This window comes from Ostrinia nubilalis, chromosome 4, assembly GCF_963855985.1.
Source record: "Ostrinia nubilalis chromosome 4, ilOstNubi1.1, whole genome shotgun sequence".
Classification (NCBI taxonomy): Eukaryota; Metazoa; Arthropoda; class Insecta; order Lepidoptera; family Crambidae; genus Ostrinia; species Ostrinia nubilalis.
Genome location: NC_087091.1, coordinates 18,306,761 through 18,331,895, shown reverse-complemented (window position 1 = coordinate 18,331,895; position 25,135 = coordinate 18,306,761). Strand labels below are relative to the sequence as shown.

At 39.7% G+C, this 25,135-nt stretch overlaps 1 protein-coding gene across 1 annotated transcript in view; it reads right to left on the bottom strand.

The window, feature by feature from the left end:
- LOC135071290 (lachesin-like) overlaps positions 1 to 25,135 on the bottom strand; it is a 111,174-nt gene that overhangs the window by 29,709 nt on the left and 56,330 nt on the right. Inside the window, exons 7-9 of the mRNA XM_063965080.1 lie at positions 23,606 to 23,780; positions 13,888 to 13,997; positions 12,583 to 12,645 (exon numbers count right to left, since the gene is read on the bottom strand). Of these exons, the coding sequence (XP_063821150.1) occupies positions 12,583 to 12,645; positions 13,888 to 13,997; positions 23,606 to 23,780 (348 nt within the window). The remainder of the gene's footprint in view (positions 1 to 12,582; positions 12,646 to 13,887; positions 13,998 to 23,605; positions 23,781 to 25,135) is intronic.

The window sequence follows — 25,135 nt, the reverse complement described above, 5'->3', positions numbered from 1 at the left end:
CTTAAATATACGGCTCTGAAAACTAAAACATAAACGTGAACAAAGTCTACATTGAATTTAGTCAATAGTTGCCAAAGCCAACACTCGGCAATAATTCGTCAAAGCGAGGCGTAACGGCTATTTGCCCGCAGTTTTGCGGAGTTCGCCTTCGGCCAATCGCTTCGGAAGTTGCGCTTTGACTACAAGCACTCCAGGAGTCCAGACAGACAACTGTTCTGAAAACTGTACTGTACTGAAAATTTATTGATAAGCAGAATTTTAATCATAAATAGGACATTCAATATAACACACACACGGTCAATTTGTAAACATCATACCTGAAAAAATATACTTATCTTGTAAGGTACGAAGTAATAGGTAAAGTTCAAATCCTGATAGTCGTATTATACAAAAAATAATGATGTTTACAAATTAGCTAGTAGCCAATATAGCTGTGGGACGTGGGTGTATGTTTTTACTACGGTGTGTAGGTACCCCATTTTCGAGTAACACTCTTAGATTTTGTAAAAGTGTAGTTACTTACTTTAATAAAATAATTCACCGTTCTTTATAAAGATTTGTCTTCAACGTCACTCCCTTCACACAGAATGCTAACCCATACAGTAAACAGTCTACCTTTACCTCACCAAACATCCCAGACGTCCTACACTACAGAAACCTAAATGCATCCATAAAGCATTGTTATTTCGAATTCGACGGTCTATTGTTCTTGCGTACGACAAAAACAAAAACAATAGCGCAAGACAATACAACTAGACAAGCTAGAATACAATATACATAGAGTTTTCCAATAACACCATACAGAGACATCATAATAGGACAAAATCCTCTAAAGGCCAAGACGAAATGAAGGAATCAACAGAGTTCCTGTAACACTGTATTTGTGAGGGGATTAGGATTCCAGATTGTGGATGTGGACGTTACTGTGGTTAGTGCTTGAGATTAACAATTGTGTTCGAGTTCATACAAAAGCTTATAATATAATAATCCTGTCGAAATACAATATTGTTAACAGTGTATACGTTATCATAAGGTTATCCTGGAGTTAACTACTGCAGTAGATGGTGAATATTAGGACCTTTGATACACATAATATTCTCACTAGTTATCATAAAGAACCGCTATTAATTAGAATCTCATATTCTTAGCTGTCTACTCACGGACATAGCCCGCGGGCGGCGTGACCGGAGGGAGCGGCGAGCGTTCGGCGAACGAACGAGCAATGTTCGGTTCGCGAGCGAACATCGAAGAAGACGATCCTGACGCACTCTCTTCAACGACTTTGCACAAAACGGTCTCGATAACATTGTTAATTTATACCGAATAGACAACTAATTGTATACAGTCCACTCTTTCATTTTATTAACTTCCACTACACTCACTATCGAAGTAACATAGCAAATGTTAGAATACCTATTGCACGTGATAATGAACCACCCATTGAATTCTTTTCCTAAGGCCCTCGAAGTCATTACTAAATATATCTTCCGCCACTTGGTGTTTCTCGCCATTTTAAATGGTGTTATTTATTTTCCTTGCTTCTATTGGGCGCGTTTTCTTTTTAAGAAAAATCCGTTGGCCCTACCCGCGCTGAATTTCGATTAGAAAAAGACAAAGAAGCGATTGTTGGACGGACTGGAAGTGGGGAATCAATTAAAGAGTACCATCGATTCTCTGGTGCGATAATGTCTGTCAGGGGTAAGCGAAATGGGAGATAAGATTGTCGGCTCCTCGCCGACCCGCCTCGAACTCTGTCTAATTATTTTTAAAACGCTTATCGTAAATTCACCCATCGCTTCATTTAACACAAGTCTCAAACAAACTCCAATCTCATTTTATACTAATTTATTTAATATCCTCATTATTTACATCTCCAAAATCACAATCTGTACAATCATGCTGAACGCAAATAACCTAGTGATAAATCTCTTATTCATAATAAAAGATACAATTTTATACATTAACTATTTAGGTCGATTAATTAACATACATTAGTATAAAGGTATATCATTAAAATTTATCCTTTTTATTATTGTGCAATAATTTATATTTACAAGTAACCAACAAGCGTGAGGGGCAAGCCTGGTTAATAGATAACTCTAAGATAATTTTAGTTGTTTTGTTAAATTAACACCTAATTCGAACGTTGACTAGAAAATGAAAACTAGTTTCATTGTTTGAGACGCAATCACGTCCCAAATGAAGCGTCGTTATGTGTAACGATTCATTACGTGGGAGCGCTCTTTGACGCTGGGATCAGGTACATAACAAACGTAACCTCGCATATTAAACCGGAAACATTAAGATATTTGGCACATTTAGTTCATGGGGCCATTCTAGCAAAGCGCGGCAGCACAATGAATATATGTATGATTTTATGCTACTCTAACTTTGGAAGGACAATGCACATTGAGTATGTTATGTTGTAATTTGAAATGGAAATGGAGTAGGAATTCGCAAACAGGTTAACGAGGATCACGAATTAATATCTAAAACTATTGTAAAGATTCACGGTAAGCCCGAAGATTTTACGTAATCATTGTACTTTATTTATAGTAAGAGGACGCCATAACTAGGTCGTAAGGTAAGAGTTATAAAAAATAATTTATATCCCTTATAAAAGTAGGCGAACAAATTAAAGGAAGAGGAATGGCTATAGCATTCAGGGATTTGGCTTACAACCTATCGTATTTTACTTTGGATGGCCAACAGGATGTCGTCCATTTATATATTATAAAATCTCACTCTCTATCTTTCTTCACATACCTACAGGATATGACACAAGAAATTTTGGATGATATGTTTCAATTTAAAGATTACGGCCACAACATTACCAACGGAGAATATATTTCTAGTGTTACGCGTACAAAACAATCGACTTTGAACGATATATAAATTAATCTCTGAGAGGTGACAACACAAATGGAAGACAGAATTAATGAACGTACCAAAAATCTTACTACAACTGATCGTCTAGGAATAAAATCAGACTATAAGATCCATTTGAACAAGAATTACAATAGCCAGAAACGGTTGCCTCCAACAATGAAGTGTTTTTGCACCTATAACAAACAGAAAACTCGCATTAATAATAAATCCACATCGACTAATTACAACGAAACTTGTGCAATTAAACTATTGTAAGAATAAATGGCATTGTGCAATAAAGGTAGTTTAGTTTAACAAATGAGATGCCACTGAAAGATAAACGACGAGAATAAGCAATAAAGCCGCGAGCAAGCTTCGAGAGTAATGAATGAATGCGCAAAATAAAACAAATGACTACTTTGCATGACTATTTTAAATTAAAAAATGCTACAGGAAAGAAAGAAGCAATAGACAGATTCGCAAAAATAAGGAAGCACTCGTGAAGTGAGAAGATAAAACAACAAAAGACAGTAATAGAGTGAGCGGCGCGGCTGTTCTCTCAACCGGTACAATACATAAATATCGAGTACAAGTCACTATTCGACTTTTTATTTCACCGTTCCAATAAGAAGCCGCAAAAATCATTGGGCCGTGGTGAGGTAAACGGGCCGTTATCATTCCCGCTCCGGTGCTCGCCGGCTCTCGAATACACAATTCCTCCTTCTAAAAGCATCGTCGGTATTTTTGTTTATATTGTACTAGATAAGAGTATCAGCGGCTTACGGCTTCGTAAACAAAGGACCCGCGAATCTATTTCGTCCGATGACACATTTATTCCGCTAGTTTAATTTGCAGATCAATAAACTTGTAGATAAGGGTAGGCAAATAGTTGGAGCGCACACTCGAGTTTCATATCGCCTAATATTTATTCAAAGGCGCTCCCTGGTCTCTATTTGATATCATATTATTTGGCTGTTCAAACACTTTTTCCACGAACCGGAGCTTCAAGAATTGATTGTACGCGGTCTGCGTTGAATATTTATGAGAGTTAAGTGTGTGTATGTGAACCGTTGAATGTTTAATCTGTATTTGGAGCTTGGGTACATTGAGACGACCCGGTCGGGTCTCGACCGCACGCTGGTCCGACCCGGGAGACCGGGGACAATGTTACCTGTTTCTGAATTCAGAGCATCGGTCTTGCGTTATTTAACGTGATTTCAGAAATACAGCATCGCTATGTCTTGGTAGCTTTCCAAGAAAATTTGCCATGAGGTCAAATGGGTAGTTCTGAATGCTCGTTCGGGCAGTGAAGTAACCAATATGACCTCGTATAAAATTATACCGCTCGTTCCGGAAACAGGTTGAAATTTTTCTCACCCTGAATGGATTTCGTTATCTGTAAAAGGCTTTCGCCCTAAGTAGAATTTTATCTAGCTACGTTTATGATAATGGAATATTATGAAATTAAATTAGTTTGTATGCACTATGAGTCTATGATGTCAAGATAAAGGATAATATTATACGAATAATAATATTTGACCGGGTGTAAAAATACTCATGGCCATCTCTATATAATTTTTAGCCCTTCCAGTATTTAACCCAGACCGCAGACGGTGATGTAGTTAGTGTAGTAGACATTCAGTCAGTACTATTGAAGCTGCCTCATCCAAGACTTTAAAGTTTATTTAAACCTTAAAACATTAAAATACCCACGGCTTTTTCCATCGCGGTAAAAGCTGATCGCTAAGACCGCGGCGCGACCGGCGTCGTCACATATTCCGCGCTCAACCCATTTCACAGAGTTGGAGTACATTTATTTTTTACCATCAGAGGGGAAAGAGACGGTTTTAATAATGCAGTATATTGTTACAAAGAATACAAAGCTAGCAAAGCCGCGGCTTTCGTCTTTGTGCGCCGCATTATGAACTTTATGTATTAAGAATTAAGTTTTGGATCTTTAATAGCACGTAATTAGGTTAGGGTTAGCCGAAGATTTAACTTGGATTAGGTTTATTGTAAAATTCAGCGGTAAAAGCGGGATTAGCGAAACAAAAGTGAAGAATATTTGATGTAAATGAGAGAGATGTGCGTGAGGGTAAATGGTAATGGAGCAATAACGATAAAAGCGTGTGTGTTGTTTCGACTCCAAAAGCAATTTTAGGTTTTTCCGTGAAGCTGACTTTATTTCAAATCATCAAAATGATTCTTTCTTTTTCCGTATTTTTGTGAGTAACTTGCGTTTCAGTCAGGACCTATTTAGCTATATCGTCATAAAAACATGACAGTAGTGGTAGTAAATAAAAAAAATCACAGATAAAATCGTGCTTGGTAAAAACAAAATGATTTGACGCATAAAATAAATCATAAACGGAAGCTGCAATCTAAAAACACACAGTTTATAAAACACCAAAAACATGCAGATCGTGTTTGCGTATGTTTGTCATTTAAAAAAATGCGACGATAAAAATGATAAAGCTTATAGAAGAAACCACATTTTGTGTCCATATTAATTTAACACATCATTAAAATTACCCTTGAATAAAATAAAAGAAATGAAAGGTCCATGAGCCGCAATAGGGTAGTTGACACCATCATACAAAAAGCCTAAGATCGCGATCAAAAATTGCAAACTGGTGACGTCATTATTTTCGTGGCCCTAATAAAATGTTTAAATTACATTTTGACAGCTCATAAACAGCAAGTCAATTGACTAGTCATCACTTCGAATTAATGCAACTGATGTGCGTTATCCTAAACTATTTTGTTTTGGCTATCATTTTCATCAACTTTGGCGGAACTCATTGGCGAGGCTATAACATCCTACACCTGAAGAAGACCTAAATCTGTCGCCATAACAACAATGTTAACAGTAATTTTGTGTTCCAGCAGTTAGAGGTAATTTAACCAGTTCCTCTGTAGTTCAGGATTCCGGGTGAAGCTCGCTTCCACCTGCGGCCTGAGGTGGAATTGTGTAAAGCAATCGTTATCATTTGACAATTCATAACGTACGATTATTCTGTCAAACGTTTTGTTTAACGGACTTTATCGTACGTTATGAACTGTCAAATGATTACGATTGTTTTCAATTCAACCTCGAGTCCTCTGATCATCACTTTCCAAAAAAGACTGTGTCAACTACCCGTCTCTAGTATAATTTGGACATCGAATGTGGTTTCCTTTCGTACCTGAGACGTGGTGCGGGTGCGGCGGGCGGTAGACGTGGTGCGCGGCGTCGCGCTCGGGCGCGCGGTCGAGCTGCGCGCGCACCACGCTCGGGCGCTCGGTGCCGGGCTCGGTGCGCACCACCGCCCGGCTCGCGTTCGCGCGGCGCACGCCTGCAACACGCCTCATTCATGATGCGAACGATGTGGTTTCAATGTGGCTTAGAGCTAAATGAGATCTGTATGACGACAGCACACCAGAATATATATTTTTGACATTTAAGTCACTGCAGTGTTTAATGTTTAGCTTGATGTGATGTCGTCTGTACATACTACTAGCAGGCTCCTCTGAACTACAATAATGAAGTATTAAAAACGCATTTATTTTAATCGTTAATGAGTCAAAAGGAGCCAATGTGTCACTCACGAACGTTGTGGTCTACATAAAAATAATATCGAGATCGTCGAAGCATCATAAAATTATGATGCTTCGACGATCTCGATATTATTTTTATAAGTAAATACTTGCGCATTATCTTATTTAATAAGACTCTTAAGACATTTTAGTTAGCTATGTAGATCAGATATAGGTAAATATAGTGTATATTTGAAAAGTCTGAAACGTTTAGTATATTCGCGCGCACCACGCTCGGGCGCTCGGTGCCGGGCTCGGCGCGCACCACCGCCCGGCTCGCGTTCGCGCGGCGCACGCCTGCAACACGCCTCATTCATGATGCGAACGATGTGGCTTAAAGCTAAATGAGATCTATGTATGACGACAGCACACCAAAAATGTATATTATTTTTGTTACAAAACCCCTATTATTATTAGACTGCAGTGTTTAGCTTGATGTGCTATCGTCTGTACCTACCTACTACTAGACAGGCTCCTCTAAACTAGAATAATCAAGTATTAAAAACGCATTTATTTTAGTCAAAAGGAGCAAATGTAATACTCACGAAGGTTGTGACTTGTAATCTACATAAAAATAATTCGTTTAACGCGATCGTCGAAGCATCATAATTTACTTGCGCATTATTATTTAATAAGACTCGTAAGACATTTTACTTAGCTATGTAGATCAGATATAGGTAAATATAGTGTATATTTGAAAAGTCTGAAACGTTTAGTTCAGATATTCGCGCGCACCACCGCCCGGCTCGCGTTCGCGCGGCGCACGCCTGCAACACGCTTCGTTGATGATGCGAACGATGTGGTTTCAATGTGGCTAAGAGCTAAATGAAATCTGTATGACGACAGCACACCAGAATATATGTATATTTTTTACATTTAAGTCACTGCAGTGTTTAATGTTTAGCTTGATGTGCTGTCGTCTGTACATACTACTAGCAGGCTCCTCTGAACTACAATAATGAAGTATTAAAAACGCATTTATTTTAATCGTTAATAAGTCAAAAGGAGCCAATGTGTCACTCACGAACGTTGTGGTCTACATAATAATTACCTTTTTAAAAAAATAAAACCGACTTCAAATGCGTGAACACAAAAAAAACTAAAAATTAAAAATATTGCGTATAAAAAAGTTCATCCCCAATTTTCCACCCTTGGGGTGAAATATTTTCTTCAAATTCGCATGAAACCACCCTTTTGATAATACCTATTCAACAAAAAAATAATCGTTCAAATTGATTTATAATCGGCGGAGATATTGCGTATAAAAAAGTTCATCCCCAATTTTCCACCCTTGGGGGTTGTTTTTTCTATTATTAAATTTAAATGGGACCACCCTTGAGGTATTACCTATACGCCGAAAAAAGATTTGTTCAAATCGGTTCATAATTGGCGGAGTTATCGCGTAACAAACATAGAAAAAAAAAAAACATACGGGTCGAATTGAGAACCTCCTCCTTTTTTGAAGTCGGTTGAAAATAATATCGAGATCGTCGAAGCATCATAATTTACTTGCGCATTATGATTTAATAAGACTCGTAAGACATTTTACTTAGCTATGTAGATCAGATATAGGTAAATATAGTGTATATTTGAAAAGCCTCAAACGTTTAGTTCAGTTATTCGCGCGCACCACACCGCCCGGCTAGCCTTCGCGCGGCACACGCTTGCAACACGCCTTATTGATAATAATATGCGAGCCGATGGGATGTGGTTTAAAGCTACATGACGTCAATGTCGACAGCAAATCATACTCTACATTTTTGTTTCAAAAACGGCAAAACCTGCGAAGGTTGTGATCGACTGACATTAAAAGTTTAATGAGACTGATAAATCGTAGGTACGTAACCGCAAATGTCCAGGCTGTTATACAATTTTTGTTCTAAACAATTTGTTTCTTGTATTTTTAGATATCTTTGATAACCATGCTCGAGCGAATGGCCGAATTGAGCTTGCACGAGACCGAATTTGACTTGCAACACAGCCTATGTTCATTGGACGTATGTCAGAAAATGCATGGTGCGATTTTTGACTTAATGAAAGCAAGAAAACGTCAAGTTCGATAAGTTGAACTGTTAGAAAATATAACAGACGAAACGGCAGACGCCTCATTTGATCTTGTCTTCCTTTGCATTGACAAATGAGTGATTTCCGAATGAAAATGAATGCATTTATTGATAATTGGGGATGTTGCAGATTGTATGTATGAACGACGAAAATATTATTGGTGACATTCATGCTGAGTAAAGTAATTATTCTGTAAACGTCCATAAAATATATTTTTTTGCCTAATAATGCTGTAAGTAAGCACTAATTGAGAACCTATTTTATGTATTAAACTAAATATCTAATATATTAGATGTTATGAAATGTTAATTTAATTAAAATTACGCATCAGTGAACAAGATTATTGCTAAGATTAATAGACAGAGGCCGGCTCAGCGCAACGTTAAGCTCGAATGCATGCAATGTCTGTACTTCGCTTAATTTAGCCATTAATGGCTTGTGACTGAATTAAAGGTAATCGTTTCAGATTAATCCATGTGCAAAACCATTACTAATAATGCAAAAGGTTTGAATCCATTGCTGATTTATCAAATCTCGAACAGACTGACCACCGCGGGCGTTAAATAGAATATGAACCATATTACAAAATGACGATCAAAACTAGATTCAATTAAGTATAGGTTCAGGTCTTTCACTGATATTTATTTATTTAGTTATATTAATCAATCACAGAACAAAATATAAACTTATTATGGTCAGTAACTATCGCAAATCATGATTGATGACGAGTTTATTTACTCGTTACATACAATTTCGACCGAGGTATTTCTTTGAGTGAGTTTCTTTGATTTGCCCATCTATTGTAAATGCGAGCGAATAATACTAAGTTTTCCACTTATTCCTAATTCATCTGCCAACGAATCGAAAAGTCGACACGAAATACATTTTAAAACGGCACGTAAAAGAACTGAATACGATCGGCTAAGGGGACTGGGACGTTAAAGTTTAATTATGCCGGGACTGGGCGTATGGATTTCAGTCAAGACGAGTAAATGCTACCAGTTTTTTAAATCAAGGCTTTTAAAATTGTTTAGACACATACTTTTTAATGATCCAGTATCATCATCATCATTATTATTTCAGCCACAGGACGTCCATCGTTGAACAAAGGCCTCCCCCAATGATTTCCATAATGGCCGGTTGGTGGTCGCCTGCATCCAGCGCCTTCCCGCTACCTTTATGAGGTCTTTTTATTTTTTAATTATTCAGTATAACTCAGATAATATTATGTCTCCTAGTATTCAAGGCTTTAAAATGTGAAGTAAGTAATGTTGGAATTCCAATTTCGCGCAACTGAAATTACACATAAATTATGAAGACCGAGGAGACGTCTCACTTCAAGAAACTCCGCGACGCCATTGCTAATTTACTACAGTCGACAGCACACCAGCCTGCGCATTTTCGTTGCAAAATAGCATCTGTTACAATCATATAAGATGCCAGTTCGATTGATGTGCCGTCGTCTGTAAATTTAGTCTTGGGTACTGCAGTGAACAATGAGAGGCACATTCATAGACAGATCTATCGAATGCCCTTATTCAGCATTTAAGTCGCTCCAACGATGTGAGAACCTACCTCAGGTATCTATTGTATAGCCTGACCAGGAACATAAAAACCCTCGCCATGTTGCGGAAAACTAATGGTACTAATTTCTTTTAATGGCAACAGTAACTGAAAACTTCATTGTCATGTCACTTTGCATGTCAGTCTATTGCTGTCAAAGTGTAAACAAACATTATTTTAAATGTGCGCAATTGATTTTGTGAATTAAATTGCTAAAATCTTTTTATAGTCGTGAAAGAAAAGTGGTTTACAATGTGTTAAAGTGTTTGTCGAAGAGAAATACTAAGGGTTCGGACAATATTTTCATTGAATAATGTTTCCGACAAAGGTTGTCAAATTGACTGACATGTTTATCGCATAGTACAGTCCACTATAAAAATTAGCTGTGGTTTGTTTCAACTACCTATTTTAAAATTTTTTGTCACTTTCTAAGTGTTGAATTTTATGGAATTGGGAAAGAAGTACCGAGTTTGAAGCGTTCATGAGCAAACATTGCAGTTGAATATTCAAGTTCTGAATTTGATTATTGATGAATAATAAAATAAATCCTACTAGCTCGATTGATGGTTTCATTTAATTTATTTAAACCAGGTTACCTATAATAATATTTTTTCGTTAATTTATGAAAATATCAAATTAGCCCGTAATCCTGATACATAAAGTTAGCCTATTAATTAACACAGGTACGACTGTACTCAGTGTTGCACTATCAAATGCAATTGACGCGCCTCTATGCCAGGGTTTTTATGTTCCTGGTCAGGCTATACCTAATACAATCTCCAGCATAATATAAGATTATTTATTTTGGTTACGACGCTCGTAATACTAAGCTATACAGGGTGGAAACGATAAATGATCTCACGCGATTATTTCTAAACTATACAAGATATCGAAAAACTGGTTACTGATCCTGAAAGTGCTTTACAAGCTCTTTCCAACGGTATAAGTAATAGGTTACAGAATTAACTGGATCTATCCGAAAATTCAATGTTTTCAGCCTCCATACTAAATGTATGCCAGCCACACAATATTAGAAGTGTTAATTTTTTTATTAAATAATAAAAACTTAAATTGAACTTGTAAATTGCATTCTCATTTAAAATTATTCATAGAAAACATTGGTTTTAGGCTTTATTTGCTATAATATTATCAAGACATGAGTGCCATGGCAGTACTAAATGTATGGAAGCTGGAAACATTGAATTTTCGGATAGATCCAGTTTATTTTGTAACTTATGATTGGTACCGTTGGATAGAGCTCGTGAAGCACTTTCAGGATCAGTAACCAGATTTTTGATATCTTGTATAGTTTTTAATATTATGTGGTTTTACTAAATGTATGGAGGCTGGAAACATTGAATTTTCGGATAGATCCAGTTAATTCTGTGACCTAATATTGGTACCGTTGGATAGAGCTCGTTAAGCACTTTCAGAATCAGTAACCAGTTTTTCGATATCTTGTATAGTTTAGAAATAATCGAATGAGATCACTTATCGTTTCCACCCTGTATATGACATCGTCCTTTCATTAGCCTCACCTTCAAACATAAACTTCTTATTTTAACTTGAATGTCACGTAACTAATTAAATGTTTTGTAACAATAATCATTAAATGCTTCTAACATCCACATTATTTCCTATCACGATTATTCGCCTGAAATTTATAGACAATTTCATGACACTGTTAGTACCTACCTATAAATAAAAGTTGTGCAAAGATACTATTATTTATTTATTCTCATAAATAAACAATTTCAACGCAAAATGAGATTGTAAAGTATCTACACTATTCGTAGAATTCGAGTAATGAGATTGAATGACAAGACGGGCTCCTGTATGTTTGCTGCCTAAAATAATAGATTCTACTTAAAACAATATCGCTAGCCGTGAAACTGGTGTATGCGAGAACAGTCGTAATATTTTGATTTGAGCTTACGTGGGCTTGTGTGGGTGTAAGATAAGTGCGTAGCATATCTAATAGAAACACGAGCACGGTAGGCTCACACACGCGTTACTACGTTGACAAAACTGAGACAGTTTCTTTTCTTTGTTTTCTTTAAGGAAATATTAATCGATATGTATTCAATGTCTTCAACACGTCGTAAATTGTTAGGTTTAAGTAGAAAGCTAGTAAGTACTTGTTTTTAACCCAATAAATACTTAAGTAGACTGGTGCTGTATTTGTAAATAATTTATTGAAAAATCTCACACAAACACACACTCGTAGCTAGATTACCATGAAAGTACGTCGATTTATGCATCTATTTGTTTATTAGCCTATGCGAGGCGATAAACTGTCGAAAAGGTATGCATTACCAAGCTTAGGTACGCTTCAATTCACTCTGGTTCTGTCTGTCTCACTAATAGCTTTTTATTTTACGTTTGAGGAAAGCCTACTGGATCTGTATTTGTTGTATATGATGTAATGTAGTAAATGGGTATGAAGAATATCGAATTGTCAAGCATAAAAGGCTAGATTATGAATAAAATAATGAATATTTTCGTACTCACTTTCTTTGTGAGCGTTGCTTTTCATTTCAGTGGCCTTCGGAGACGTGGAGGGCATCGGTATTTCTGGAACAAAATAAAAATACTGTAACACTATGTCTGTTATCAAGGATGTCTACATAAAAATTACGAGCGGCTGCAGGTTTCACTTTTCGCAAGTTTATAAAAACCACTATATTCATTAATTCCTTTTTATGCTGCAAAATAGTATCAGTTTACAATTTTTGCTTTGTCAAGTTATTATATTCTACATTCTATGTAAATATCTACTCCTGATACTCAGCTCTAGAAAACTTTATTTTCTTCTGCGATATTTTTTCACAAAAATATAACAAAGTGGAGATAACCACTTTAATTCTGTACCAATATAGCAAAAGAAGCCTTACGTTCGGATTACCCTGTTTAATCACAAAGTTCCCGAACAGGAATATTCCTGTCACAGGTGTTAATTTGCGCGCACACATCAAACCCGCCGTAAACTGAACGTCGCGTCTCCGGGAATTTTTAGAGATGCATCCCTTGCTTACAAGCTTTAAATATTTTACTAAAATACTAAAAAAGTTTTACGGTAGCATCGAAACACTCAACAAGTTGATTATAACTTTTTTAGTAGTCTGCTTGTTTTGTAGTTTATTTTAAAAGCAAGCAGACACTAAATTAAACGTATACGAATTTCCAGACACACGATTAGTGCCTTGTTATTTTAAATAATTATATGGTAAAGGTATGTGCTACCTCATAAAATACTTGGTAATTACCTAGTGAAATCCAATGCATTGACTATAAAAGTAATTTTTCCCCACCGTTTTTTTGTGAATCAACAGCTGTTTACACGCCCGACGACCTCTAATATTTAAAGGTATTTTCTTTTTTTGTGAGTCGGTATAAATAATACAATTTGACGTGATATTTGAAATTATAATGAAAAAACATGGACTGAATGGTTTTTCAATATTTTTCTCTTTTTACGAAATGGTTTTTTTTTAAATAAAATAAACCTTTAAGTTTTTTTCCATACGTTATTATTGTGCCAGTTGTTATACCATAAAAGTTTTATATGCAATACACACAGTAAAACCTATTAATCTTTTTTACTATAATAATTAATCATCTTTATTATAATAATTCAGTTCCTATATCCACCAACCTTTCTATTACTATACGTTCATCCAATATTCACCACTCCACAACGAGACTGAAGTGTATAGATAAGCAAATTTTCGGGCTCGACCCCATCAGAAGACGAATCCAAAACTTTTTCTGCATTAGAGTGCCCTTACTTTCGATGTTTACCAACAATCCACTTACCGTAAAGCCTGATGGACCCCTCGGTCTCCCCGAGGGAGTTTTTGGAAATGCACCTGTAGTTCCCGAAGTCACCACTCTGGAGGTTCCGCACCGTGAGTTTCATGTGTGCTCTGGAGAACAAATACTTCTGTTATTTTCCTGCTTTATCATTAAGTAAAATAGTAAGTAACTACCCTCATATTGTCATTTGTTACACTACCACTAGTGATGTTACCACGACACGGCTGCAGCATCGCAGCCGAAACGTCAAGCCGTGAGTACATAATGTAACTCAATAATAAGCGTCGCGTTAAGACCCGTGTCTTACTATTTTAGTTGAAATGGAACAGCATCTTATCATTAAGTAGTTATTCTAGGTAGGTATAAACATTTATGTATGTTACGGTACGTCCCACATCCAACATTACTTATTTTAATCAGAATAGAACAATGCCACAAATCGGCTTAAAAACTTTGAAAATCCGGCCGTAAACCCTGCCCTAATTCTCGATTCACCTGCTTTATCGAGAAATATTACACAAAACAAAACACATTAGTGGAAATCCAAACAAAAAGGCCGCCAAACGTCCGCGTTCACTCGTCAGCGACGTGAATAATTGATCAGCCCATGGTGGGACGGGAATAAATGGGTATATTTGGGACCAAAACCGATTATCGATAAACACATCATAGTTCTCTTTGTTCACGAGTAAAAAAAAGCTTATTTTCATCAAAACTCGGTACCTACATTAATTTGATTATCACTACTTACTAGCACATTTTCTTTTCGAACATAATAAAATCCATATCTGCTTCATAGTTCAAGTATGTATAGCGAAATTTTTACCGAATTGTAAAGCTTTTAGAGTATTCTTTTAAATAAGTTTTCGTTTCAGCCAAATGACGTCCACTGCTGGACAAAGGCCTCCTCCAAGGTTTTCCACAATGCACGGTCCTGCGCTGCCCGCATCCAGGCTCTTCCCGCGACCTTTACGAGATCGTCGGTCCACCTAGTAGGAGGCCTGCCCACGCTACGTTTTCCAGCCCGTGGTCGCCACTCGAGAACTTTTCTGCCCCAACGGCCATCGTCTCTACGAGCTATGTGCCCCGCCCACTGCCACTTGGTTTTAGCAATTCTGCGAGCTATGTCGGTCACTTTGGTTCTCCTGCGGATCTCCTCATTTCTGATTCGATCACGCAGGGAAACTCCAAGCATGGCCCGCTCCATCGCCCTTTGGGTGACCTTGAGCCTTCTTATGAGGCCCATAGTAAGCGACCACGTTTCAGATCCATAAATCAACACTGGCAGCACACACTGCTCGAACACTTTTGTCTTGAGACACTGCGGTATTTCGGACGTGAGTATATTGCGTAGCTTCCCGAACGCTGCCCAGCCGAGTTGGATTCGACGATTGACCTCTTTCTCGAAGTTGGCCCTACCTAACTGGACTGTTTGTCCCAGGTATACATAATTGTCAACAGCTTCGAGTGTAGAGTCTCCAACCTTCAAAGGAGTGGGTGCGACACGGACATTAGACATGATTTTTGTCTTGTCCATGTTCATTTTGAGACCCACTTGTTGAGAGGCTCTACTGAGGCCATCGAGCATTGTGCCTAGATCTTCCAAGGTTTCAGCCATGACTACGATATCGTCCGCGAATCGAAGGTGGGTGATGTACTCACCGTTGATATTTATGCCAAATCCGCTCCAGTCCAAGAGCTTGAAGACATCTTCCAGGGCGGTGGTAAACAGTTTTGGAGATATGACGTCTCCCTGTCTTACCCCTCGCTGCAACTGGATAGGTTTCGAGTCCCGATCCTGGAGGCGGACTGACATTGTGGCGTTTTTGTATAAACTTTTTAACACTTCGATATAACGATAGTCAATTTGGCACCTTTGGAGAGACTGTAGCACTGCCCAGGTCTCGACCGAATCGAAGGCTTTCTCATAATCCACAAACGCCAGGCAAAGTGGCTGATTATACTCCTCGGTCTTCTGTATAATCTGCCGCAGCGTATGTATGTGGTCTATGGTACCAAAGCCTTTTCGGAAACCGGCTTGTTCGGGAGGCTGGAAGTCGTCGAGCCTGCGAGCGAGACGATTCGTAATGACTCTCGAAAACAGCTTGTAGATATGGCTCAGAAGTGAGATGGGTCTATAATTCTTCAACAAGGTTTTGTCACCTTTTTTGAAGAAGAGTATCACCACACTTCTGTGCCATGTCGTAGGCGTTTTTCCTTCGAGGATGACGGAATTGAACAGCTTCTGAAGAGCCTTCAGTATCGGCGTTCCACCTGCCTTCAAAAGCTCAGCCGTGATTCCATCATCACCCGGTGCCTTGTTGTTCTTTAGCTGTTTGAGAGCCATTCTAATCTCGTACAGACTGACGTCCGGGATATCTTCGGTATAGTGTCGGATCAATCTAGCTCTTGGGTCTTCGGCTAGATTTGTGACAGGTGTGCGTACACTCGTGTATAATTGTCCGTAGAACTTCTCAACCTCTTCCAATATCTCCGGCCCCGACGAAATGGCTCTGCCATCCTCGGTTTTCAGCTTGGTCAGTTGGCTTTGGCCAACAGACAGATCTCTTGCGAACACTTTAGAGCCCACTTTAGTGCCGTGTGGGGACGGCCGTAAAAGAATACTTTTCCCCACCGCTGACAGGAGGCGTGTCGTAAGAGGCGATAAAACCCCTGTAGCACCAGACGGGCAGCAGCGTCTGCGTGCGAAACCAAACAAAAAAACTGCGATCGCCAACCCGCCTGCCAAGCGTGGCGATTAGGGCAAAACCCTCCAGAATGGTTGTACACACAATAAAACGGCCCCTAGTCCCCGGCGGCCCCACTATCCCGGACCACGGTAGCGGTCACGGTAACGGTGGGGCAAGGGGTGCGAAGAATCCCCGGGGGATGCCAAGCTACCAACACCGACGACCTCTGGCCCTGGCAACCTTCAACGCTCGCACACTGCGTACAGACGTGAAGCTAGTGGAACTCGAGGAAGAATTGAGCAGGTTACGGTGGGATATCGTAGGATTATGTGAAGTCCGAAGAGAGGGGGAGGACACCATAATCCTCAAATCCGGAAACCTGCTCTATTTCCGGGAGGGCGACCAGCAGTCCCAGGGTGGTGTCGGGTTTATCGTCCACAAGTCCCTTATCAACAACGTGGTACAGATCGAGAGTGTTTCGGCGAGGGTAGCATACCTTATACTCAGAATCACCAAACGGTATTCGCTGAAGGTCATACAGGTATACGCACCGACCACGGAACACCCCGACGACGAAGTGGAGACTATGTATGAGGATATTTCCAGAGCCATACATAGCTCCCGGTCCCATTTTACCGTTGTGATGGGGGACTTTAACGCGAAGCTGGGAATACGAAGCGATAATGAGCTGAAAGTGGGGCAATTTGGGTACGGAGAGAGGAACGCACGTGGCCAACTGCTGGCTGGCTTTATGGAGAAGGAGGGCCTCTTTATGATGAACTCCTTCTTCAGGAAGCCAAAACAGCGAAAGTGGACATGGCTGCATCCCAATGGCGCTACAAAAAATGAGATCGACTTCATCTTGTCGACGAAGAAGCATATATTCAATGATGTTTCTGTGATCAACTCGGTCAAAACAGGAAGCGATCACCGAATGGTAAGAGGCACATTGAATATCAGACCCAAGCTCGAGAGATGTCGACTGTTGAAGTCTACACTCCGCCCAGCGCCCATCCAACTCCAAAACCCCGAAAGCTTTCAGCTCGAACTGCAAAATCGTTTCGAATGCCTAGGAGACTGCGGAAATGTGGACGAATACAATGACAGGTTCGTGGAAATTGTCCAAACGACTGGGTCTAAGTTCTTTAAAACCCGTCGTTCAAAAAGAACCAAAAAGATCTCTGACCTCACCAATCAACTCATGGAAGAGAGACGGAACTTGGTTCTGCAGTCCTCTGAAGATGCTGCTCAGTATCGGCGTCTTAACAGACAGATCTCCAAGTCTTTGACTCGCGACTTACGCCAATTTAATACAGACCGTATTAAAGAGGCGATCGAGCGAAACAAGGGCTCTAAAGTGTTCGCAAGAGATCTGTCTGTTGGCTCTTTAAATAAGTAACAAATGTTAAACGGTTTTGTACATCAAAATTGTAGTTGAAGTTCTGCACGCAAAACATAGCGCAGGCAAAAATCAGAACTGGAAGTGACTGATGCCCACCTCATTATACCGCGGTGGCCAGGATGTATGGCGGGCTGGCGGGACATTTCTCACTTCCTAATAGTTTTTGGTGCCACGGACCAACTTTATAAAAAGCGATTTAAGCGTTTAAATAATAAACTAAAACGTAGGTATTAAAATGTATGATTGATTCGATGCCTCGACAGAAGTTTTCTCATCTTTTAATATTGAAAGTAGCAAACATATTGGTGAGAACCCTCGTCAGTCTAAAAAACAACGGAATTCTTGAAAGCTGATCAAACTGAATCAATCTCACGGTTAGTCAGTTGACCCTTAGACTCACAAGTTTGATGTGTGATGTGATATATCTGAGCTTACAAGATGATGATCAGAGTATTACTGACATACTGATAGCCTTAAGAGCGCTTTCTCATTAGGGGCGTTAGTAGCGCGACTTCAGCGCGGCAGCGGCGTTTTTATAATGTGAAGGCATGCATCCGCTGTCACATAGTATGAAATTTTCGGCAGCGCGTCTGTCTCTAAAGCTAAATAGACTAAATGTGAAAGCGCTCAAGTGCTGCTAAAATTTTCAATTGAACCAATTTGCAATCAAATTAAAATCGTCATCATAATTCTTAGACGGTGCCCCAGTAAATTTCTTCGTCGGTTGTCGAAACCATCAATTACCCCGTCCGCCGCAACAATTAATCGTGCGGGGCCAACAGGCTCGTCCTGCAGATTTACCGACGCCCGAATTATTAACAGCTCCGCATCGGAATGTCTGGCCAGGCCCTACTATGCAAAATTATTTTATAGATTTGGCTCTTTCATTCTTCTGTGATGGTTGTATTTATACAACACCAAAGTGTCCCAGATATGACATTGACAGGAGGGTGCTACTATGAGTAGGTACTGGGTTATTAGTTCTGATTTTTCCCACCTGACGTTTCATAATTGTTTGACTACTTAAATCACTAATAGGGTTCGTCGATAAATATAATATTTGTAGAATGTTGATAGTCATGCTCATAGTAGAGTTTGTCACAGTGAAATTATTATTGGAATCATGGAGTGTCTTCAACTACTGTAGCCTTCGGTGACTTATATCATATCATGTGCCCGCGACTTCGTCCGCGTGGAATAATGACTTTGGGTAGGCACTTTTAATAATTTAGTCTAATTATTTTACAAATAGCTTTTGCCCGCGACTTCGTCCGTGGAGAAGTCGAAAACGTTCTCATACGATTATTTTTAAATTTTTTAACGTTATTATCTAAATGTTTGAATACTTTTAAAATATAAAAATCAGGTTAAATAAACATGAAAATATTTTTTTCTTATATTTTATGAATATGCAGCTCGGCCTTTGATCCGGTGAAAGTTACTCGGTGGTATTATTTTTTTACAACGAAATCGAAAACTACACCTACCGCAGTATAATTGGTAAACTTTTTTTTATATTTTCCTACGGGTGCTAGAATCACCAAGCTTCCAGCATGCCACTGGCCGTGGGAGAAGGAGCTTTTCCTCAAAATCTCCCACTACCTCAAGGGCCTCCGCCAAAACTCTCGCGCGAAAATGAGTTTATGTATACAGCGCAAGCAGGTGCCCGCGGCATGACTTTCATGCATTACTATGCATTGTTGGGCGAGCGCACGCAGCGGGCACCCACTCCGAGGTTAAGTGGAGGCCCCTAGAGTATGGTAGTCGTTAACATGACGTCATGATTGTAAAAAAATGCACTAATGAGTAATTAATATCAACTTTAAAGCAAATCACCACTAAAATAACTTTCTACCCCTTTTTAACATAGTTAGGGGGTGCATTTCACTAAAATACGAAACACGTCTTCCATTAATTCTGTTATAGAATGCTTATGCAAAATTTTAAGTAGATTGGACGAAGGAATCTCGTTATTTCATACAAACTTTGCCCCTCCTTTTTACCTCCTTAGGGGTAGAATTTTGGAAAATCCTTTCTTATCAGATGCTTACGTCATACAAAGAACACACCGTCCAAGTTTCAGGTCTTTACGATCAGCGGTTTAGGCTGTGCATTGATCCATCAGTAGCGCGCGTAGTACTTGATCATTATTTTGCTGCGATATGATTTTAAAACTGCGATATCTCCTAAGATATTTATTGAAATCGAATGGTGTAAAGGGCAAGAATGTTTAAAATTAAATACTTGTGGTGAATAATTTATTTATTTGGATAAGGATTAATATCATGTTTATAAAAACACCTTCACAAATAATGCATTATTTTAAAACAGTTTTTTTTTGCATAAAAATGGTTACTATGAGCCAACCTTAAAAGATAGACATATGCTACCGCGGACTTTTTTAAAGAACTTTTAAAGGGGAACAATCCTGTCATACATGATTTTTGCGAAACTTTAACCGTTTACGCAGCGTCAGCTCTCAAAAGGAAAAAATTCACTGATTTGAAATATTCTTGATTGGTGCTCCGCTCCTATTAGTCTTAGCGTGATGATAAATAGCCTAAAGCCTTCAGGAACTAACGGGCTATCCAACACAAAAAGAATTTTTCAAATCGGTCCAGTAGTTCCTGAGATTAGCGCGTTCAACCAAACAAACAAACAAACAAACTAACTCTTCAGCTTTATAATATTAGTATAGATATAGTAAATAAAGCAGGTATCTAACGTGTATTCCTCACTTGTGTACTTTTTTTTTAGTGCCTCTCTGTTGTTACTACCAGTACATACTCTCGTACAAGTCGCTACAAAGTTTATAGTGTATGAGGGACATGTCAGCAACGGTGTAATATGACTCAGACTTCAAAGCTGGACAGTCGTAAAACTAGTAGTAATGTTATTGAGGAGTGAAAACAAAAACGAAACGGACACGAAATACTGATGAATGTTATTGTAATTTGTAATGGATTCTATATCCCAGGGTCCGAGGGTATATCCTATTTGCTATCCTTTCCCTTCAAGACTGTATTTATTTTGGAATAAAAAATAAAATAAAATAAAAATAAAATCTTTTTATTTACTTTTACAAGTTGACTTGACTGACTTCATCATGACCACAAAGCGACGAATATTTAGTGATGTCTCCGTGATCAACAGGGTGAAAACCGGTAGTGATCACTGAATGGTCAGAGGCATACTAAATATTAACGTCAAGCTAGAAAGGTCCCGTCTGATGAAGTCTACGCTCCGACCCTACAATTCCCATATCCACTGCCCCGAGAGCTTTCAGCTCGAGTTGTCAAATCGCTTTGCATGCCTGGAAAACTGCGAGTCAGTGGATGAGATCAATAATGGGTTCGTAGAAACTGTCCAGGCGGCTGGGTTTAAATTCTTTAGACCTCGTCGTAAAGACAAGCCGCAAAAGCTCACCGACCACACCCTCAACCTCATGGCAGAACGACGTGCAATGACGCTGCAGTCCTCCGTTGACGCTACGGCATATAGGCAGCTCAATAGACAGATAAGGAAGTCCTTGCGACATGATATTCGCAACTTTAATACAAACAGTATTAAAGAGGCGATAGAGCGGAACCAAGGCTCCAAAGTGTTCGCAAGAGACAACTCTATTGGGCAAAGCCAGCTGACGAAGCTAACGACGGCGGACGGTAGTGTAACGTCAACAAAAGCCGAGGTTCTAGGTGAGATCGAGAGGTTTTATGGACAGCTATATACCTCGGTCACCAAACCCGTTGATAGCTCAACTTCAGATCCAAGAGCTAAGCTAACTCGACACTATACCGAAGATATCCCGGACATCAGCCTATACGAGATTAGGATGGCTCTCAAACAGCTAAAGAACAACAAGGCACCGGGTGATGACGGAATAACATCGGAGCTTCTGAATGCGGGTGGAACACCGATACTGAAAGTCCTTCAGAGACTCTTTAACTCCGTCTTACTCCAGGGAACTACGCCAGAGGCATGGAACAGAAGCGTGGTGGTGCTCTTCTTCAAGAAAGGTGATAAGACCTTGCTGAAGAATTACAGACCCATCTCGCTTCTGAGTCATGTCTACAAACTGTTTTCGAGAGTCATCACGAACCGTCTCGCGCGTAGGTTCGATGACTTCCAGCCTCCCGAACAAGCCGGATTCCGAAAAGGTTATAGTACCATAGACCACATCCATACGCTGCGGCAGGTTATACAGAAGACTGAGGAGTATAACTTGCCACTATGCTTAGCGTTCGTGGACTATGAGAAGGCCTTCGATTCGATTGAGACTTGGGCAGTGTTACAATCTCTCCAGCGGTGCCGTATTGACTATCGGTATATCGAGGTGCTGAAGTGCTTGTACAAAAACGCCACCATGTCGGTCCGAGTACAGGAGCAGAGCACGGGGGCGATTCCACTGCAGCGAGGCGTTAGGCAGGGAGATGTTATATCTCCGAAACTGTTTACCGCTGCATTGGAAGACGCTTTCAAACTCCTGGAATGGAAAGGATTCGGCATAAACATTAATGGCGAGTACATCACTCACCTTCGGTTTGCCGACGATATTGTAGTCATGGCAGAATCGTTGGAAGATCTTGGCACAATGCTCGAAGACCTTAATCGAGTTTCCCAACAGGTAGGCCTGAGGATGAACATGGACAAAACGAAGCTTATGTCGAATGTCCATGTTACGCCCTACCCAGTTTCAGTTGGGAGCTCAATTCTCGAGATTGTCGACAAGTATGTCTACCTCGGACAAACGATCCAGCTAGGTAGGTCCAATTTCGAGAAGGAGGTCAATCGTCGAATCCAACTCGGCTGGGCAGCGTTCGGGAAACTACGCAACATCTTTTCGTCCAAAATACCTCAATGCCTGATGACTAGAGTGTATAACCAATGTGTGTTACCAGTGATAACTTATGGCTCGGAAACGTGGCCTCTCACTATAGGCCTTATACAGAAGCTCAAAGTTGCACAGCGTGCTATGGAGAGGGCTATGCTTGGTGTTTCTTTGCGAGATCGAATCAGAAATGAGGAGATCCGTAAACGAACCAAAGTCGCTGACATAGCCCGACGGATTAGCAAGCTGAAGTGGCAATGGGCAGGGCACATAGTACGCAGAACTGACGGCCGATGGGGCAGAAAGGTTCTGGAATGGAGGCCGCGTACCGGAAAATGCAGCGTGGGACGTCCACCTACAAGGTGGACCGACGACATCGTAAAGGTAGCAGGGAAGCGCTGGACGCAGACCGCTGCCAATCGATCAACATGGAAAGCATTGGGGGAGGCCTATGTTCAGCAGTGGACGTCCTATGGCTGAAATGATGATGAATGATGACTTTTACAAGCAGGTAAACTAAAATTCAATAAAATAAATAAATAAAATTACATTCATCTGATGCATGTGTGTGTGTGTGTGTGTGTGCGTGTGTGTGTGTGTGTGTGTGTGTGTGTGTGCGTGTGTGTGTGTGTGTGTGTGTGTGTGTGTGTGTGTGTGTGTGTGTGTGTATGTGTGTGTGTCGTGTGTGTGTGTGTGTGTGTGTGTGTGTGTGTGCGATGGGTAGCCCTACGATTTTAATCTTGGGATCGGTTTTTAAAGACCACTACTCAAGACACGGAGGGATGTTCCAGAACTTACCTATAAGAGTTCTCCTCGGTGTTGATGGCGTACTTCTTGGTGGGCAGTACCATGACGTTGTCGTACACCCAGTAGGAGATGGCCCTAGGATGCGCTTCTGTGTGGCAGTCCACCGTCACATCGGTCCCGGCTGGCGCCCCCACCAGCTGGTTCGGGACCCAAATCATTGGGGAAACTGCAATGAAGAGGGATGTTTTAGAGATTTTGTCGACTTACGTATTTCACGCAGATGGCTCGTGGAGCTTCATGGGTCAAATTTTGAAAGACATTGCAGTTATTATAACAGGTACTTAAACTAAAGAAAAGCTTGTAACACCATATTTTGTCTGTAAGGACCTTTATGAGGTTATTCGGTTCGGTGTTCTTGAGTGTACAATACTTACTACAATCATGAGTAAGGGCTGGTAAATAAATGGAATCAAAGATGACCATTAAATAAACACTTTACCTATTTAACTGCGTGAGGCGATCGTTATAACACACTTTATTGTATAATGTATACCACACAAGACAAGAAAATAAAAAGAAAGAATATCGATTTTGTATACGAATTTTCTTTTTCTTATCTTTACACAAAATGCAGCGTGAAAACTTCCAAACAAAGACTAACACCCAACAACTTCCATAAAGCCATAACAAGGGAATATTAAAGCACAATTCTTTATCTTTGTCTCAAGAACAAACATTAATTTATATCCGGCAGGCAAACTTTAAAGTTGCGCCGCTAATACCGTATACATTACATCGCGAGACTGCGGAGGATCCGGTTATCCGTATTAGTTCCGGGATAGGTATTAAACTGCGAATAAGAATTAGCTGGGAACTAAACTTCAGTACTGTGGTAGGTGCGAATGGGGTCGTTGGAGTCGTGGAATAGGGCTGTCACGGGCTAAACGTGTTTTATCTATCAATTGAGAAAGAACGCTCAAGTGTGAATATAAACTCAATAGATTCAACTTAGCTAAGACTCAACATGAGTTACAGATAAATTAGCTGTATGATGAGTGATTTTTAGTGAGTGTCTAACCATTACATTCGGATCATTTTGTAGGTGTACGATTTTGAAAATCATTTATTGATATTGGATTGGTATAAAGCTAGATACTACGAGCGTACGTAACGTTTTATTAGTGTTTGATAACCCTGTTTATAAAATACACACTCGTAGCTTCAGAGCTAAGTTGTTAGTATAATCTTGTAAAAGCAATTTTGTAGTGTGAACTCTATACACTATACGTTTACACCACTACCAAGAGTAGCGTCTTTTGTCTAAGCACTCGCATAAAAGTGACATCAGAAGTGCCGTAAGCCATAACAAACACGACAGTTAAATAAGAATTAACCAAATGTACTCAATTTGCTTCTGTAACTTCTTATAAAATTACCAGTGGGAAAATATTTCCCACTACCAAGGTGTGACGAGTCGGCGCCCACTATCCATCATTATTGAAAGTTTATAAATTGCTTCGCCACGAGTTCCCGTGGACTGTGCCGCTATTTTATCCGGTCGTTGATTGATCGGACGGATTA